General features: G+C 36.7%; 1 protein-coding gene across 1 annotated transcript in view; it reads right to left on the bottom strand.

Moving 5' to 3' along the window:
- The window catches only part of PLK5 (polo like kinase 5 (inactive)), a 48,683-nt gene extending 30,712 nt beyond the window's left edge, over nucleotides 1-17,971 (bottom strand). The window contains exons 1-7 of the mRNA XM_072406795.1: nucleotides 17,771-17,971; nucleotides 17,192-17,315; nucleotides 16,859-16,933; nucleotides 15,079-15,554; nucleotides 8,121-8,250; nucleotides 339-426; nucleotides 154-249 (exon numbers count right to left, since the gene is read on the bottom strand). Coding sequence (XP_072262896.1) covers nucleotides 154-249; nucleotides 339-426; nucleotides 8,121-8,250; nucleotides 15,079-15,554; nucleotides 16,859-16,933; nucleotides 17,192-17,315; nucleotides 17,771-17,869 — 1,088 coding nt within the window. The 5' untranslated portion in view covers nucleotides 17,870-17,971. The remainder of the gene's footprint in view (nucleotides 1-153; nucleotides 250-338; nucleotides 427-8,120; nucleotides 8,251-15,078; nucleotides 15,555-16,858; nucleotides 16,934-17,191; nucleotides 17,316-17,770) is intronic.
- Between the last annotated feature and the right edge of the window lie 2,530 nt (nucleotides 17,972-20,501).

The raw sequence follows: 20,501 nt of genomic DNA, 5'->3' as shown, positions 1-20,501 counted from the left end.
AACATATGGAGTTGTAAAGCCTTACAAAAACCTTTCTATTGCGTTCTATTTTGCTTTCAATTAACTTTAAATAAACATTTCTTTAAAAAAAAATTTCAGATCAATATGAGGAAATACATAAATTTTTGTCATTCGTCTCATGGGAATACTTACATTATACAACCAATAGCCCAGATGTCTGATTTAAATGAGTGTCCATCCTTAGCAAGCACTTCTGGAGATAAGTAATTTGGTGTGCCACATATAACTCTAGACAAGAAAATGTTAAGAAGCCTTAGTCAACAGTAAGTTCCATTTAGTAGGTTTCTACAAGAATGCAACATAAAATCTATCCTTACCCAGAAACTTTTTCACATTGGTCCACAGTTGTTGCTAATCCTAGGTCCCCAATTTTTACAATCATGTTCTTTGCAATGAAACAGTTACCTAAAATGACAAAGAAATCTATAAACCATGAACAGCAGTACTGTATACCTAGAATATAGGTAAAACATGCTTTTAATGCTCAAAATAGGTTGGGATTCTTAAGCAAGAGCTAACAATTTTATTATTTGTTATAAATGCTTTATAAATATGCCCAATGTGCAAAATATCTTGTGTATCATTGTGTTTAAAGTCGTCTTTCCTTTGTGTATCATTTTGCAGTTATATTTCTACATGGAGATGGGATGGCAATGGTATTTGATCATCTTGGGCTAATTATTACCCCAATGAGCAGAGTGGGAAATATTTTAGTTTTAAAGCATTGTAAACTTGAATATATTTTGTAAGGTTTATACTGTAAAAGGACAGCAAATACTAGATAGAAGTCAATTTGTTTTCCACCTAGCAAATATACCAGGTAGTAATTAACCCCCCCCACTGGTAACCCTGAGTGTATTATTGTGTTTAAAGTCTTCTTTCTTTTGTGTATCATTTTGCAGTTATATTTCTTCATGGAGATGGGATGGCAATGGTATTTGTATTTGTAATACTAGATAGGTGTCAATTAGTTTTCCACCTAGCAAATTTATCAGGTAGTAATTAACCTCCCCAGCGGTAACCCTTAGTGTGACTCGGTGTAAAAAAAAAACAAGCTGAAAGTGGTAACCCAGAGTCACACTCGGTTAGTTAAAAATGTAAAAAATAAAGGGTTATCTGGTTTCGGCGTCCTCCAGGCTCCTGTGATCCTTGGGTCGCGTCCTCTTACTCGATCTGTCCCCGGCGAGTGCGCTGAGGTTCACCGGGAGTTCCCAGGGACGTTGGGGCGTAAAGCCACTTCTACGGGCGCGGCGGGAATTTCAAATTATTTTGTATTGCATTCAATACAAAATACCTGTATTGAATGCAATACACTGAATTTATATGTCTAAAAGCAGTGCATTGACTTTTATGAAAATGTATTTTACAGTATAATATAATTGTATGAGTAAAAAAAGTTTGAAACACAAAATCATGTCAAAGTGGGTTTATTATTAAATTTATATTTTTTTAATTCATTTAATTATGAATTAAACAATGTACCGCCTTTATACATATAAATCCGGACAGAAATGAACCGCCCAGGAGGGTAATTTACTGTGACCATGGCTACTAGTTATGCTGTTAGCACAGTTTTTGTTACAAGGTCTAGAAGTGCATGCACACACAAGAGCATTTATATGTAGTTTAAACGGGACCACCTTGGTGTGGACAAATGCTGCAGATCTCAGCTCTATGCTTGATAATAATAAAGGGGCTAATCAGCTTCTATAGATTTTCAAGTCTGTCAGATGGTACTTCCTGTAAGGGGATGGCAATGATGCAGCACTGTTATAAAACTCCCTTGTAGGCTGTACAATGGGATAAATAAAGGTTGCAGCGGGCATGGCTATCAGCATTGTCACTGCAGATTCACAAACTTTTAGTTTGCCAGTTAGCACTTGTCCACTCCTAATCCTGCTTACTGGTTTCTGAATTACCAGAAAAAACTTTTGCTACTGAAACCTTTTTCCTTGAAGCTACAGTGTCCATGAGGGATAGTGTGTGAGACACACATGATGGTGAATTTGTCTCAGTCAGGGCAAGTAATGGAAGTTTTTTGGATCACAGAATATCTGGACTGGGAACCTATTTAGGTTAATTTACAGGAGCTTTTATTTGTACTTATTTAGTTGTACAAATTCCGCCACCTGTTTTTGTGCCTGCTAAACCAATTTGCCACAGTAATGTGTACAGTAATGCATGGTTTTCTTCCTAAAATATATAAAGCATCCTCATTTGTAACACAGAAAATAGTAAAATTATTTTCACCAATATTTAGAGTATAATGTATCATTTAAATCATCTATATGTCTTTATGATTTGGATGTTCATTACCAAACACACTTCATTACCAAACACAAAATGATTTTTTGCTCCATACCAGCTTTATAAGCAGTCCAGTTTCTACATTGTTTGCAATCACTTGCCTAATGCTTGCCTGCAAAATCTGCTATTTGCCTAGCACCATGTCTAGAAGCTAAACTCTATGATCTTTTTGATGCCACATTGCCATCATATTATCACATGATTTACTAACATATATATCTTTTGCTCCATGTGTGAAAAAATATTTGAATATATAAATTCTAGTTAGCCTAAGGCAAAAGGACAGTGGAATTGGAGATAACAACTAACTTCTGGCCTTCATAATTCTATGGTTAATGTCTAAATTGTGGAGAGAAAAATATGGGTGGGTTTCAGTAGTTTAGCAAAAGAAAATTGGGCAGGGTTGATATCCCTGAATCCACACAAATGCTGTGTGTTGTCAGCCCACAACAGGATTTAGGAGCTAAGTGCGTTTTGGCAGACCATCAGAAATGTTCTGCTTTTTTTTCGGTTCACTTCACAACTTTACAGAATAAAAAGAATAAACTGTGTACATGTTAAATGTAAATTTCTTAATAGGTAGGAATTTATGTGATCAAATGTCTGTTTATAGATATGCACTAATATGTATTGATGCATGGTGTTTTGAATGATTTGCATTTTAATGCAAATCCTATGTGTTTGTAAATAGACTGTAAGTTAAAAAGTGCCCTTTTGAACTTGCTGTCCAGACAGAAGCATTGGACATAGCTAGAATAAATAGAGCAATGATACACTTTCTAAAAACAGCAATGCTATGTAACAGTCTGAGTTTTATATTTGTAGTTCTTGGAATTTCTGACCTGTGCATGAGAGCACAAAAGGACACTGAAGTAGTAAATAAAAACCAAGCCACTGTCTAGCACACCTATCAGTTTGCTTTATTTAAAGGTTCTCTATCATTAACATTGCATACAATTTACATTTAGGTTTTCATAAGCATTAACAGACATGTCCACTATGACCCATGATCAGATCTCAGACTAAACATTTGTCTTGTACATTTTCTCTATTTGTTTCTTCTGCATTTTATATTAAACTGATATAAAATATATACCTATCATCTAATCAATCTAGATTCTAATCTCTAATAAAATAAAAAAATAATAAACTGGAACTTTCAACTTGGAGTTGAAACAAGTAAATGAAAAAAACATATTTATAACAGGGCAAACTGATCTCCTGCTCCACACAATCAATAAACTCTGGAGGACTGACTGAAAAGCATAGTGGCTACATGCATCATGCAGCATACCCAGCACACTAGAAAAAGCACAGGGCAAGACACACTACTACCAACATGATAACATGATGACCAACTAGGTTTCAAGCTGAAGAAAAGGACCTCCAAGGTTATGTTCTCTGGAATATTGCCTGTGCCATGCGCAACACAGGAGAGGCAGAGGGAGCTTAGGCACCTAAATACATGGCCTGGTGCCAATGTACCAATGGATTGGTGTAAGGCCAATGTGGTTCATATCTTCAAAAAGAGAGCAAAGTCATTACCAGGTAACTACAGACCCGTTAGTTTAACGTCAATAGTTGGAAAGGTGCTAGAGAGCTTGATAAAGAACCACATAGAGGAGTTTCTGCTAGAAAATATTATTATAAGGGATAGTCAGCATGGCTTCAAGATAGTTAGAAGTTGTCAAACAAATTCTCTCTCTTTTTGAGGAAGTAAGTAAACAGGTGGACAGACATAGCAGTTGATTTAGTGTACTTGGACTTTGCTAAAGCATTTGACACAGTACCCCACAGACAGTTAATATGCAAGTTAGGGTTGATAGGTTTGGAAAAGTCAATCTGTAAATGGATAGAGAACTGGCCTAAAGACCGCATCCAGAGAGTTGTAATTAATGATTCATACTCTGAATAGTCTAAGGTTATTATTTGTGTACCCCAAGGTTCAGTGTTGAGACCTTTACTGTTTAACATCTTTATAAATAATATAGAGTTTGAGATTAAAAGTACCATTTCTGTGTTTGCAGATGACATCAAACTAAGTAATGGAATTAAGTCTATACAGGATGTCTATAATCTACAAGCAGACCTGGATGTACTGTTTGATTGGGCAGTTGGCAAACCAAGTGGCAAATGACATTTAATATAGATAAATGTAAAGTTATGCATGCATGCAGAACATACATGTTTCATAGTGTCTAGGGGGGATTCATTTTGGGGAGTCAGAAATGGAAAAGGATTTGGGGGTTCTGGTAGATCATAGACTTAATAACAGCATGCAATGCCAAGCTGCAATATCTAAAGCTAGTAAAGTACTTTCTTGTATTAAAAGAGGAATAGACTGCAGAGATGGAGACATTATCCTGCCCCTGTACAAAGCATTGGTCAGACCACATCTAGAATATGCAGTACAGTTTTGGGCACCAGTTCACAAAAAAGGACATTGAGAAAAGACGTTTAAGGGGGGATATGATCACCCTGTATAAATATATAAATGGTCCATACAGAGAACTCTCTTCCCCATTATTCTCTTTGAGATCATTACAAAGAACAAGATGCACACACAATGTACACAGCATATTCAGTGGCAAACATCAACAGATAAAGGTACTGCAGTATGCTGAATTTTTTTCCACACTTTTTATATTGTTCCTGTAATAAAGCTGAACTCTGAGCAGAAAAAAATATCAATCATCTTTGAGTGCATCACATGCCTTTGCAACCCAGTTATTATCTAGTAAATGTAGAAGTAGTGACAACACCACTGTGCTTGTACAGAGAGCAGAACCATGATAGGGACTACAGGCTGCCTGCAGAAAACTATTAGGGTGCATACAAGACGAAGGTGCATGCAAGAGAAGAGAGCAGCAAGGGCTGGTTTTGCTACAGCAAACTCTTGCTCAGAGGCACATTTTTAGACTGGATTACTACACAGATAAAGGGGAAATTCACAGACCACTTTGCAATTGAAGTAATGATATCCATGTTTCTTGTATTTACCAATATTTACTTATTTCAGAATTCAGCTTTAAAATATTAACATGTGCATGCAGAAGTTTCTATCCTAAATCTGTTTAAAAAATTAAAATGCAGGGTAAACGTGGGAAAACGCCCAAGAACTTTTGGTAGGAACCTTTATTTGCATTTTTAAAACTGTCCATGTAGACCCAGCCTAAATGCATATTTTTTTTAATTTTCTTTTATTTTATGTCCCAACAACAGACTTAGACTGGGTCTACATGAACGGTTTTAAAAACGCATGTGATGAGAAATATGCTCTCAACTCCGCTCCCCTGATTGCTCCCGCAGCCCTAGAGGAGCTGTAGTATGTGCTACAGATATAGAACACATGTCACAGCTCCTCTAGGGCTGTGGGAGCAATCAGGGAAGCGGAGCTGTCAGCATAGCAGAGCTATGAGCTGTACTCAGGGTTTCCTCATTTCCCTAGTGCCCGGGGCTCCCTCACTGTCAGGACTCCCATGGCTGTGCTCATGTCATGATTGCAGCCGTGGGAATCATCCTGTCATTGGGATAACCTGTAAAAAAAAAAAGTTTAAGTACAAAAACACACACACATTTAATAAAATACTTTACCATTAAAGCCTCGTCCTATTTTTTACACATATTTTAACCCTTTCAGGGAATGAGTGAGCGGTTTTATGTACCCCTGTACTTATTCCCCAGGGTCGGGTGGAGATCTGGGAGTCTCCTTATTTAAGGGGGCTTCCAGTTTCCAAAGTCCTGCTAAAAACGCTTATAAAAGCCCACATTGTTTTCAATAAAAGCTTTCATAAAAAGCTTAAAAACGCTTGTAAAAGCCTCCATTGAGTTCAATGGGAACGGTTTCAAGTGTTTTCTCGCGTTTTTGGGCATTTTCCCGTGTGTACCCTGCGTTTTAATTTTTTAAACGTTTCAAGCAACGCTTAAGAAAAACCTCATAAATGTGCCTGAAGGAAACGTTCTGGTGTAGATTAGCCTATTGAAATGCATGGGGATTTCAAACATGGGCTTTAAAAGAATCAGGTTAAACGCTGGGGAAACAGATCGTGTAGACTAAGCATTAATGAGAAACTGGTGGGAATCTGCCATGTTAGCACTTTTGAATGTTGCTCAAAATTAATACAAGTCTTGGTTTTAAATACTGTTTAGGCGAACTTGTTGCTTAGACTTGCTTGGGCTGACCTGCCGAAGACTGAAGCTATGAATGAATGAAGTAGATATGTAAACACCTAAAAGTATCTTTTGCCAATTGACACGCAGAGATGCAATGAAGATGGGGATTATGTGTGTAATTCTTAGTTTTATTACATGTAGACTGTGATAAAGTGCCAAATGCTCCAAGTCTGTGTGTGGAATGTCCTATTTTTGGAGCCAGACTATTTATTCTGAGGGGACGCTATGTAACTTAACTGTTTTTGCTTTGAAAATATTTGCAAACTGCTGTGAAATGAAAGTAGCACACCACACTATTGACAGTTCATGCTCTATATGTCCTGAATAAAGGCTGATTGTTTAATTTGCTGCAAGTTAAAATGCACAATTTTTGGAAACACTATTTAATGCACACTGTCACTGCTTAGTGAATACTTCATAAGGTTGCATTAATAAAGATGCAACTAAGCCACAAATGACACTAAGATTTTAATAGATGAAAATATGGCTGAATAAATGTTCTGTAAACTGAAACAATGATTCTGTGGGAATCTGCCAGAAGGCAAAATACCTGCTTCAGAAGCATCTAAATCAATTATTTACAGCGAAGCTGAATGGATTCAATGTCATCACCCTAGAATTAAAAGGCCAATTGTGAGCTTATAGCTTTTGAAACAAATTCCCTTTAAAGAAATTATAATAGCTTTCATTGGCAGTGGCAAAAATGCATTTTGCCAAGTTATTTATGAAAATTAGTTTTGTATGTTTTCGGTTGTATCATTGCTCATTATTAGTGAACTAATTACTAAATATGTGTAATAACTGAGACATATCATCTCACCAAGGAATAACATGATTAAGCGGATGGGCAGCACTTTTTTGCAGCTCTTTATTGTTGATACATCGGAAAAGAAGAGAATTTTTTTTAAAAACAGTTTTTTTCTAAAGCTACATTCTCCACAATTATTTTTACACTAGGGTGACGATTCTGATTTAAAGTTTTCTTACTGTGGTTCACTAAAGAGTGCTGTCAGCCATTACATCAAGTGCGACTTTCCATTTCTGTTTCCAAGCCTTTAGATGATGATGTAGATGACCATAATCTGACTGTGTTACACCTTATTACATGAAACCAATACTTTTGGAGGTGCCTTGTGTCTCTGTGTTTTCTTTTTCATTATTTACTTCATTCTTTTGAGAATTACATAGGATTGCTGCAAACTGGGCATCTTCTTATGTTTTACCTTTGACTGTATCCTCCTTTATTTTTTTAACGGTGTAGTGTTAAAATGCTTTCCACCTTTTCCTTTGTCCTACTCAATGCCCCACTCCATTTTCCCAATGTAACTTGATCCATAAGTAGCCTAATAACTTGTTTAAAAAGCCATCCTTTTAAAAGAGAATATGTATACTTATCTTTTTGGGGGACCATGCCTTCAAACTCATACAGGCTGCCGCAGGTATTTAACACTTTCAGGTGTGTTAAATACCCAATTCTCACACTGCATGCTGTGTTTCCTCTCACATTTGTACTTCCTTATATGACACTTTGAAGCTCTGCATATTTTACATCTCCTGCCATTTAAAAAAAATCCATTGAATAATGGAATTTACAATGAAAAATTTTAATGAGTACTTACTCAGTTTTAGATCCCTATGGATTATCCGATGTAGATGCAAAAATTGTACTCCATGTAAAATCTGCTGCATGTAATATCTCACTTCAGGCTCTGTCAGTATTTTCCGTATGCTCAATATGTGAGCAAGAGACTACACAAAAATGACACAAAAGTATAAGGGCATTATTAAGTGTATAATAATTAGTGCCCTAAAAATATTACTATAGTAAATTAAATCATTGCAACATGATTATTAGCAGTAGCAGTTGCCCAATAATAGCAGTACATGTAATGATAAGCAATTGACTGGTCATAGAAAAAAAACAAACAAAAGTAAATTGAATTTTCTAGCACAACTACTCTAGCACTAGCAATTTTCTAGCACTACTATTTCTTTTCAAAATAATCATTCATTATATCAATCAAATTGTTCAGTTAGAATACTTAGTTTATGAAAAATACAACTCGTAAACAGAGAAAGCTGTTATATCAAACTATTGTATCATTATGTAATTTTAACACTACACCGTTAAAAAAATAAAGGAGGATACAGTCAAAGGTAAAACATAAGAAGATGCCCAGTTTGCAGCAATCCTATGTAATTCGCATACAGTTGTATGGGTGCAGTCAACCAAGCAACTAGCACATATTTTATTTGTTAGATTTTCTGCTGTGGGTTACAGAATAAAAAAATTGCTTTACCAAATAAAACGTAAACTACTAAAATGATGCCACTTCTGGAATTAGGTACAGTAGATGTGGCCCTCAGTAGACATATTGTGACCTCCTGTTTGTTTTTGTTAGGGTTTTTTGACAAACAACAATTTTTTCTCTGCATCAGATTCATATTCACAAATACATAACTTTTATCAAGCTATAAAGAAAAAAAAAATATCAAACCTATCTATTCACACATCCCATGCAGGAAACACTGCATACTAATAATGAACAATAGAAACCACTGGTGAAATCCGAAACCTTAGCAAAAGGTAGACAAGGTAGTGTGTTGAGGATAGAATATAGGCAAGATATACCATATTTTTCGGCGTATAAGACGCACTTTTTCTTCCCCAAAACTGGGGGGGAAAAGTGGGTGCGTCTTATACACCGAATATGTGTTAAAAATAATAAAAAAAATCATACTCACCCGATACCGCGATGCTGCGTGCTTCTTCTCCTCGCTCTCCTCCCGGCTGCAGCGCGTGTCTCCTCCTCCTCTGAGCGAGGAGAAGCCGGCACACGTGCCCTCGCGATCCCGTAAGCAGGCTGATCCAGCCTGCTTATGGGATCGCGGGGGCATGCGTGTCGGCTTCTCCTCTCTCAGAGGAGGAGACACGCGCTGCAGCCAGGAGGAGAGCGAGAAGAAGAAGCCCACAGCATCGCGGGATCGCGGTATCAGGTGAGTATGATTTTTTGGCACAGGGTGATCAGAAGGGGATACATTGACACAGAGTGATTAGAAGGGGATACATTGACACAGAGTGATTAGAAGGCGATACATTGACACAGAGTGATTTTTTGGTATTTTGTTCAGAATCTTTTTTTTCTAGATTTTTCTCGTTTAAAATTGGGTGCGTCTTATAGGCCGGAGCGTCTTATACGCCGAAAAATACGGTACATGGTCTCCCAATATTTAGACATATTAGAACATCTCCAGATCATAGGTAAAAATCCTTCATATACTAATGGCATTTCACACATAAATCATCAGTTCTCAATGTAGCTTTATTTAATTTTTTTTGGCATCAAAAAAGTACAGTAAACCTGGAAAATTTTAGTAAAACCTTGAATGTGATTCATTTTTTTTTTGCAATCTCCTTTAAAAAGAGCTGATCATCCATTAAAGCTCCAATATCTTTAGCCCAACACAGTATAACGTGAAACCCCACTCAACAAAAATAAGGATTTGATTTTTGATTACAAAATAATTAATTCAATTAAAAGGCATATTAATTGTTTCCCCACAAAAACTGCCTCTGTTAAAATATGTCTAGTAAGGCCACCTAAAAAGAGCTGTTGTAACTGACCCACTAAATAATACAAAAAAGGATACAAAACCCCAGACCTCCACTCTATGTCCATTAGATCTCTTGCCTTTCCAAAGAAAGGACCAAATATATTATTGTTTTTTAACAACCAAGCAGGGGAATTTTGCAAAATATATAACACTTTAGGCATGAAGACCATTTTCAATATGTTAACATGATGTTCCAATGATAAAGGAAATTAGTCTAAACATTTATGAGTTTTAGAGAATCCCACAATAATGGTTCTAAATAAAGGGATATAAAATGTAAGATATTAAATGAGATCATTGCTCCTAAATTTAAATTTGGTAACACAAGAAATGTAGGATAAATGAGAAGATAATAAAACTACAAATGGGTCTTTAGGCAAAAGTAAAGATTTATGCCAATTCGCCTGAAGACTGGAAAAACTTTAAAAATAGAATTAATTTGAAACAAATAATTTAACCTCCCTGGCGGTCTAATTATGTCAGTATTTTTGTGCCAAAAGCGGTACATTGTTTTTCATGGAAGTTTGTTGTTTAATATTGTAGGCCTGTAATTCTTAGGAATACCTTTCAGGTATGATAACGTTTCAAACACAAATCATAAATTATAATATAATAAATAATTAAAAATAATAACTATAAAAAAAATAATGAAATTACATACTACCAATAAATTGAATTTAATTAAATAAAAAACACTGAAATTTGTCTAAACAAGGGTGCAATATTATTGATAAATTAGTAGACATTGCATATTGGTCTAGTAGACATCCTGGTCATGGTAAATTTTGAAACATGGGACTGCGCAAAGTCCGACAATACATTCGGAAACTTTCCAAATGAAGTCTGAATGATTCACAGGCCTGTCATTCTTTTGTTTGTAGAGAATGTATGCATTCCACAAGCATTGCTCGACAAGATGCCTGAAGATCTTTTTGTAGTACTTTATTTGCTGTTTCCTCATTGCTGGGTAGAATGTCATTGCTTGGTGAGCCCTGTTGACACCTACCATGGTGTTATTGTAGTCTATCACTACTTGTGGCTTCATGATTTCTTTCCCTCTTATGTGTGTACCATAACAGTGGAGGCATTATAGACTGTACTCATTATGCACACATCTTTCTTGTCATGCCATCGCAGGGCCATCATTTTGCCTTTCTGCCAGGCAACCTTTTCTCCTATCTTCAGCTTCCTTTTTTGCAAACATTGATGGCATGTTGCTCCGGTTAGCCCTAATGGTTCCATATGTATCTGTTTTGTGTTGCAGAAGAAACTCATAAAGTTCAGGAGAAGTAAAAGTTGTTGGTTGTGACCTAATAGCCCTGATTTAGCAATGGCTAATTGAGTGAGGGAAAAGAAGATGTTGCCATTCCATAGCTGCTTTATTTCGGGTTGAATTTTGTTCATTTTCCAGTGTATAGGACTGAATTCCAAATGTAACCTGTTAACGATTTGCACAGCATGTGGGATTTTACACCAAATCCTGCTCTCTTTGATGCAATGTATTGCACCCAGCTGAGCCTTCCCTTAGAGGCCATTAGACTTTCATCTATGCTATAGTCTCTTTCTGGCAAATAGGACTGATGGATATTTTTTTAGAATCATTTGAGATACTTCCCATATTTTCTTGAGTTTTGGTGCATGATCAAATTCTTTGCTGTTTGCAAAGTATAAATATTTCATGATCAGGGTAAATCTGTACTCTGACATGACTGTACCAAAGAATGGAATTGCAAGTATTTTATTGGTAGACCAACACCACTTCTGCAGGGATTTGCCCACCACTCCCTGAAGTATCACTGAGCTCAGAAATAGCCAAATGTTATCTTTGGTCACTGTTTTCCACTTTATGCCTCTTGCAGGTGTGGAGCAGCTTATTGTTGTTCAGCGTACCTGTTTGTCTCAGCAACTATTTTTTTTATAACCTCATCGATCAGAAACAATTGCAGGCCTAACCTCAAACTGACCTCAAACTCAGATTCTTTGCTGTGTTCACTTTTATTGTCACTGTCTGATGACAAGTTTCCTGGTGAATTACTTTCGCTCGATTTCAAAAGTGATTTCAAGTCACTATCCTAGCTTTCTAGCTATTGGGCTGGCAAGACGCCTTTGGAAGCCATGGATGTGGTCAAGTTTCCAGTGAGAAGTCAAGAACGTTCAAGGTCAGAGACAACTGTCACCCTGAAAGCAGGTGATCCAAACATTCTTCATGAGCCACTTGTTGATAATAAGAATATTATTTTCCCACCTCTGCACATGAAACTGGGTCTGTTAAAGTATGTATAAGTAAATGAAAGACCCTGGACAGTCTGATAGACATAACTTTCGATAATATTTTAACAACACTATAATCTAAATATCAGGTCCTATTTTTTTTTATTAGAAAAAAGACACTGTAGCAGAAAGTTTCATCAAAGTTTTAGGGTTTTCAAGATTAGCTAGATGCTCTGATAATACAACAGAAAAGGGATGTTGGTATGTATATCTTCTTTCTGGATCACATATGCTATCTATAATATAAAAATCAGAGATGAATGCACTAAAATGGAAACACCTCTAGCATAAACTGAATATACTGAATTAAAAGACTAGCCCATCCAGCCTCAACACAAATACCTAATATTCTCCTTTATAAGATTATATTTACTTTTTATGAAACATTGCAAAGTTTGCTATTAAGGGCTCTAATATTCCAGAAAACAAACTTTCTTCATAAATAAGTAGGATTTCAAAAAAACATTGTCTTCCAATACCCAAAAGGCCATTAGGATCCAATAAATAATAATAATAATAATACCCTTTGTGATATATAGCACTTAACATAAAACACTAACTCATAGCCACAAAAAAAAAAGTACATTAAGTGAGGATAACTGGCATTTTACAAGGACAACTCCCTGTTTTGTCATACAATTTTAGCTCTCAAAAAAGGAGAACATAGACAAGAAAACATCAAGAACATAATAACAACACTGACCCAAGTCACCAAACCCCAAATAAGTCAAAAAGGAATTTCCAACCAAAGAGATGCTTCTTGAGAGCTAGCAAAAAAGATTGTTTGACCTTTGCCGACTATACAGAGATAGATAGGATACATCATAGTGTATGATATCTTAAGAGCTTGTATATGTTTTTTCATTCAATTCAATTAAATTTGAAATGTTGCTTTTCTAAATACTGTGAATAATCTAGAAAAAAAGGAAATGTTCCATTTAACAGTAATTTCTTTACTAGCTAAAGATATTATAGTGTTGTTATCTCTATAATTATGGAAATGATTGAAGTCCACGAAGTCCAGTAGGTACTCCATGTGCCCTTTTCACTGTATAAGTTGATGTAAAAGAGGTGCAACCAAAAAATCCTTTACATATTATTCTGCAAATTGTTTTGCAAGTCATCCATTCAAGTCACACATATTATGTTTAATTGTTCCACAAGCTGTAATTTATCCTCCAAAGCTCCAATTCACTCTTCAGCTTCTGAAATGCATTCACTAAATTTTGCATAACATGATGTGCTCATACAGTATCTGAGCACACTACTACAATTTTTTGTAGAAGTTGTTTAGGATTATGACATTGTTGTACATCTTGTAATACATCTCCTAGATAAGGAATTTTAGAAAAAATAAAATGCTCAACACAACTGAATTACTCAGTTTCCGTGGTTATCAAAGTATCTAAATATAAGTATACAGATTCTTGCTTAATCTGAGAAACCTCTTTATGTTCCAATGATTTAACAATTAATTTAACTGAATGAGATTCAAGTGACTGTGATCAAATATTTTCCCAAATATTACCTCTTAGTTTCAGAGACCACATTAGTAGGCTGTGACACACAGAAATTGGGTGTTACAAATTGTTGGCACTGCAGGTCGTGCCGGCGCCGCTGCTCCTAATTGCAGGCACAGGCGCCGGGTCCTATCTTTCAGGTAACCCCACTACCTGTGTTCCATGCCTGAGTTTCCTTCATGCTGAGACTTGCTCTGGTGTTTGAGGTGGCGTGGGTGTGTCTCTCTTAATCTATGAGGTAACACATACACGCCCTCTGTTTTCTACAGCCTATGGCTAGTTTCCTGCAGGTATTTAAAGGCACCTCCTACTACAGGAAGTTGCCTGAGCAATCTCTAGGTTTACCTTGTATAACTCTCAGTGCTAAGGTGTTTTCTCTGTTTTGCTTTGCTGTGTACCGGACCTTCCTTACGTTTTTGGACTTAGCCTGTTTGCTGCCTGACCCTAAACTAGGATTACGTTTTTGGACTTTGCCCGATTGCCGCCTGACCCTGACCTTGGATCTTTGTTTCTGGACTTCTTGGCCACGCAAGCCCATCGGTGCTTGCACTGGGTTTCCCAACTCCTGTGGTCAGCTGGCACTGGCCTGGGGATTGCTCTGGAGTGGCACCTGGCAGCTACCCCGCAGCCCAAGCCTATCCTCACCATCGGAGGCTCTAGTGAAGACCTGGTAGCGGCTTAGTCACGCCCCTCTGGAGCATACCCAGTCAGTGGCACAGTGGGTCCACACCCGCTTGCATAACACAAATAAATGGAATACGTTTATGGAAAGCCATCATCACTCCTCCATGTTTAGTGGGTGCCTGCGAGTATTGAGATTGCAGAAGTTTGGTGTATGATGTAGTAGAAAAGTGGATTTCCTGTATACAGGCGACATCAGTGCCTGAAGTATGTAGGTAATTGAACACTTTATTTCCCTTTATGGGGGAATTTAGGCCTTGAGCATTCAAAGACAGCAACTTTGAGGCCATAATTCCAACAGAAGACAACGAGCTGTTGCAATAGATGTACATAGAGATAAATTGTCAACTGACCTTTTTGAACATAAAAAACATACACATAAAAGACAATATCACAATGAAAAACAAAACAACTAAATAAGGAATAAGCAAGAGGAATTACAAGCTTTTTGCAGAATTAGATTCTTGGTGCAAAACAAATGTAGCCTAACCACTACATCTCTTGGGGGACCTTTTTGGCATCTGGTTCCGAAGGTTCTTTGAACTCTATCCATTTCTAATCTCTCAGGTGGAATTTCTGGGACTAATTCCTGAAATAGGGCTGTTACATACTCCTGTAGGTCCGTGATGTTCTCAGGTAGGCCCCAAATCCAAAGATTGCATCTGGGAGCCCTGTTCTCATAATCTTCCAACTGCTCTTTAGGGAGAGTAATCTCATTTTGGGCTTCTTCAAAATCATAGTCCAAACTTTGAAGAATTGGGGTAGCGTCGTCTATCCTCATTTCCCAAGAGGCAGTGCTCTGCCCTATTTCCCTCAGATCATGACACAGCTCCTCGGTTACGGAAGCAGAGGCTGTGGTAAATTCTTCCAGGATGATAGCTCTCATACGTTGGAGAAGCATAGGGTCATTCTCCACTACCTTACTGCTGGTTTGTAGCTGACCAGAGTCCAGGCTGTCCTCCGATTCTAATAAGGGAGGAGAAGGTGAAAGGTCCCACCGTGTGAGGAGTCGGCACCGTCTTGGAAGAAGAGGCCACGCCTCATGAGGAGCCTGAGACAGCAGAATGGCGCTTGTTTTTCTGAGGAGGTCCCATCACTGCAATGTAAGGTGGGTTCCCTGTACTGAGGGTGCAGGTAAATGGCAGATCAGCCATAAAAAAAAGCTTTTAATAATGAATAATGTAGGTAACCCGATGATGTGCAGACCTTGTTCGGACCATGTCCATCTTGCTATGATGCACGCATGCGCCCCCTATTATGTCTTTTCCTATCCTATTGACATATCTCATTCCCTTCTCCCTTTACCCTATATCATGCTAGTGACATCGGCGCTCTCATTTACCCCCCATATTCAGAATATTTGCAGGTCCTGTCACTTTCACCTACGCAACATCTCAAAAATCTGCCCCTACCTGTCCCCTGAGACCACCAAACTCCTTGTACACGCTCTTATCATTTTATATATATATATATATATATATATATATATATATATATTATACAACCTACTGTACAGTTTTATTACATGTTTTTTTACAGCTTTTTGTGTGTTTTTTTTTTTTTAAGTTTAATAATAAATTTATTGGTCATATTTCGATGAGTTATGCCTAAGAAAAATAGGCCTTCAATGTAAAATAAATTTCCATGCAAAAAATTGTACTGCTTTTTTGCATGGAAATACGGTGTCTCAAGCTTTAAATTTAATTTCAAGGGTGCTCTGCTTATTTTTATTAACAAAAAACATAAAAATAGTCAAACTATATAGTCATAGTATCTAGTCAAAATACAAATTTTAGCCTCCTGGCTCTCTGAGCTAAACTTTAGGAGACCTCCTAGACTCTCCCAGCACATTGCCTCTTCACCTGAGCCATCTGGCCATCTTGTTTTTTTTTTAAAGTTTATTTATTAAATTTATTAACTAGTGGACATTTTGGTGAGTTATGCCTAAGAAATATAGGCCTACAATGTAAAATAAATTTCCATGCCAAAAATTGTACTGCTTTTTGCATGGAAATACGGACCAAATTAGACAGCTAGGGGGGTTAAGGGCAGATTAGGCCATGGTTTAATCCTGTGCTGCCATTGGCTGCTAGGACTTTATAGTTTCTCTGCTCCCAGTCACCAGTGCCTGTTGTAGTGTTAAGGACGGCTGACATGCTGCTTGTGTGTTATTGTATGACATTTACTACTGCTCACTTTGCCTGTCCCTGACCCTGTGACTATATGCTAAATGTGACCCAGACTCTGCTTTTGTCTTTTCACTTGGATACCTGTCCGGTAGACTGATTGCCAATGTATGACCTCTGGCTCTGTATTCTGAAATTGCTTCTGCTGGAATCTTGATACTGCAATATATGTGGGCTCCTGGGACTCTGATCAGTCTTTTACCAGACACTATCCCTTGCACACAGAAATCCTGGGGGCAACCAATGTTAACTTGGATTCTGTAACCGTTGAATTATTGGAGTTAGAGATGATTGATGTAATGATGCTCAGAATCGCAGGTTATAGCAGATAGGAGAGCACAGGTGTAGCAGTAGAAAAACAATCTATAATTTTTCTCTCATGGAAATGGTGATTGACAAGAATGAGTTAAAACTTACAAGCATTTACACTCACCCCTCCTCTTTGCTGTGTCACAGATTTTCTTGTGTGTGGTATCATTTTCACTGCAAACACTTGCCTACTGGATAGATCTGTAAATTTGTAGCACCTCCCAAAAGCACCCTGTAGAGACATAAAATAAAGTTAAGGGTGTAAGTAATGACAGGTGCCAAATACAATTTTCAAGTGACAAAATACAAAGGCATCTTTTTCAACCTTAAACTTCATTCCAGACTGCTTCAAGGCTATAATTAACATTTTACAGTAATCTCTCATGCTTTAGCAATCACAGTAAGTTGGAATTCTATTTCAAAAGTTTCTGCTTCTGGTATCACTAAACACGTTTATTTCTGGGAACTTCAAGCTCAAACAAAAAAATAGGTTTAGAGAAAGACATTTAAGAAAAGTTAAGTTGAACTGAAGCATGTATTTTCCTGCAAAAGTAGACATGTGACATATCAACATTGGATCACATCAAAATTCTCTGAGTGCAAATGTGTACATTTATTTAGCTTGGTATTGACAAACATTTTATTACTGTCACAGCTAAAAAAAACAAAATTACCATTATCACTTACCCTTCCCAGTATTTTTCCCTTCTTGTACAGTCTTCTGGTTGTTGCATCTTCTGTGACATAGTGTGCTCCATATAAGTGAACACTGCCGTTAATATCCATATCCTAACCATTTCTAGAAAAAAACTCCTTCAGCAGTCTCCCAATACTCCACAAGAAAACAAACATCCAGCCACCACAACAGTTGCACTCCCATTAGAAAAATTCCTCTGGGATAGAGAACTCATGAGATGAGAGGAGGGAGAGAAGGCGTGGAGAAGGCTGTCAACACACATTGCAAAGAGAAATAGTGCATTGTTAAGGTGTTACCAAGACAGAACATACCTCATATATTACAATACTTTGTTTTAAATGTCTTTATGTACTCTGTCACCAATCCAAATTTCATGTATTCAGGTATATGACCATGAAGTAGAAAATAATATAAAGGGCTTTATTTATAAAACAGTGAATCTGACATTCCCTCAAACATTCCCTGGTGGGAATCACTTGCTATCATTGAAACACTATGTTAGGTTTCATTGCAGTTTGAAGTTCTATTGGAATGTTCTTTTTTCTTTTCCTGTTCGGTAAAATGGTTAAAAGTTTTTTCAACAGGGAGTATGAAGAAATTTCTCTCATGGAGCCCAGGATAGCAGTAAACCCTCACAGAAGTTCTAACATTCATTCTATCTAAAAACAACAATGTTTTGTGTAAAGATATACCCTAAAAAGTAAATTCTAGAGAAAGTGCACAAAAAGATGAAGGCAAAGGTCTTTTTGTCATTTGTGCTTGTGGGTACCCCAAAGCTGATCATTCCCTCATTTCTGACTTATGTCTTGTTCTCCACTGTATTTCTGTGAGGAAGCCATAAAAATCACAAATTCACTTCCCTATGCCAGAGCCTTCAGCAATGAAAACAGTGAACAAATGAAAAGTGAAAAAAATAAAATAAAAAAAACTTAACATTTTGAGTTCAGGTCTTCTTCAGAGTGGGCTATGCATGGAAATGCAGGATCTGATTATTAGCTAGCCCCCCCAAAAAATTGCTAAGATAAAGAAAAAAAATAATAACATGAAAAATGATAAGAGATGGCTTGTTTCTCAGTCATTACCCAGCTACAGGATGAGGTGGGACTTTTTTTTTTTAAATGGGAGGGACTTTCTGGTCTTAAGAGTAGGACTGTGTGTATATGTAAGTATTTACTTGTTTATATATAATATAATGTATATTAGCTTAGGTATAGATTAGGTATTAGCTTCAAACTCACTTTCTGCTTAGAAGTGTCTCAGGCTTTAAATTTATTTTCTCAGGTCACTTTTATTTACCCCTCAAAGTCATCACATCTTGACTGGAAATGACCTGGCCTCTCCTAGCACACTTTCCCCCGATTCAAAGGCAGGTGCTATTTTAATAGCCAGGTGCACCAGAGCCATCTTCACTTTCCAGCTTGGAAAAGGGAGGAGTGTCTGGCCCACCCATTCCTTCCAGGATACTCTGGGCCTGGATCCCAAATAAAGAGCTGCACTGGCACAACTACTAATGGCCCTGTAATCTAAAATGTAATAATTTTGTGTACAGTCTAAATTCAACTGTATTAAAAAGATATAACCATTTTATCTTTGAAAAATATTAAATATGTTGTATATATCTAGATCCTGAAGCCTGACAAGCCTATTCTCTTGCAATTTTATCCAACAACTCACAGTATTAAAAAATGTATTTTTCTGCCCAATCTTCATCTTTAACCTTTACAATACACAGAATCAGAATTGAGAAGCCAGGCTTGAAATTTCCTCCATATAGAGTTTCCTTCTTCCTCAAGGCTGCAATATCCACCTGTCATTCAGTTTGCCCACTGTGCTTTGTGTCAGCCAAGGTAGCAGAAATACCCTACAGGAAGTGAAGAACTTTGCTTGTGGAAGCACCAAGTGGTACTTCAGGTTTTGAAGCTTGCAAAGCTTCATTTAAGAACTAAAGGGATTTTAGTATTTCATATCTTCTTGTTTACACTTGTTTTGCTGTTTTTATTGAATGTGACCTTTGAATACAATGCTGCATTTGAACAGTAATACTTTCATTATTATTGTGTCTGTTGCCATACATTTAGTCAGATAGTCTGACAAAAAGGTACTTTCATTGCAACCATGAAATCAAGAAAACTTTAAACTAGTAGTGAAAAACACAAAATAGTAACAATATATAAACAAGAAAATATATGACAATATATATATAAAGTGCACCAGCAGTTTTCATTCTCATTTATTACATCTATACTAAGTTATATTATTACAAAAAATATAAAAAAATATATTATCATCTATATGTATTTTTAGTTTTTTTCTGATTATTTTAAAATTATTATTATTTTAAAATGATTATTTTAAAATTATGCTGTTAAATGATTTTGTTAACATTTTATGTATAATATATTTTTATTGAGATTTAATAATTTACAAAACAGGATAAAATCAAGCAAAGAAGAAAAACAAAAACAGAAAAAAGAAGAAAAAAGAGGTGGGGGGGGGGGGGAGAAAACATAATGGCACCAATAAATAGCATCACATCATCATACAACACATTTTTGAAGATATGTGTGGACAATCTAAACATCTCCCAAATATCCCACCCCTGTTTTTGTTGCTGAGATCTCATTTCCTCTTGTGATATCTGGTATTCAAATCTGGCTATACTGTCCCTTTCCACAATTCATTCCATCATGGTAGGGGCTACAGAAGAACCCCAATGACAAG

This window comes from Pyxicephalus adspersus, chromosome 3 (genome assembly GCF_032062135.1).
Source record: "Pyxicephalus adspersus chromosome 3, UCB_Pads_2.0, whole genome shotgun sequence".
NCBI classification, from domain to species: Eukaryota; Metazoa; Chordata; class Amphibia; order Anura; family Pyxicephalidae; genus Pyxicephalus; species Pyxicephalus adspersus.
This window is presented reverse-complemented; position numbering and strand designations above follow the sequence as displayed.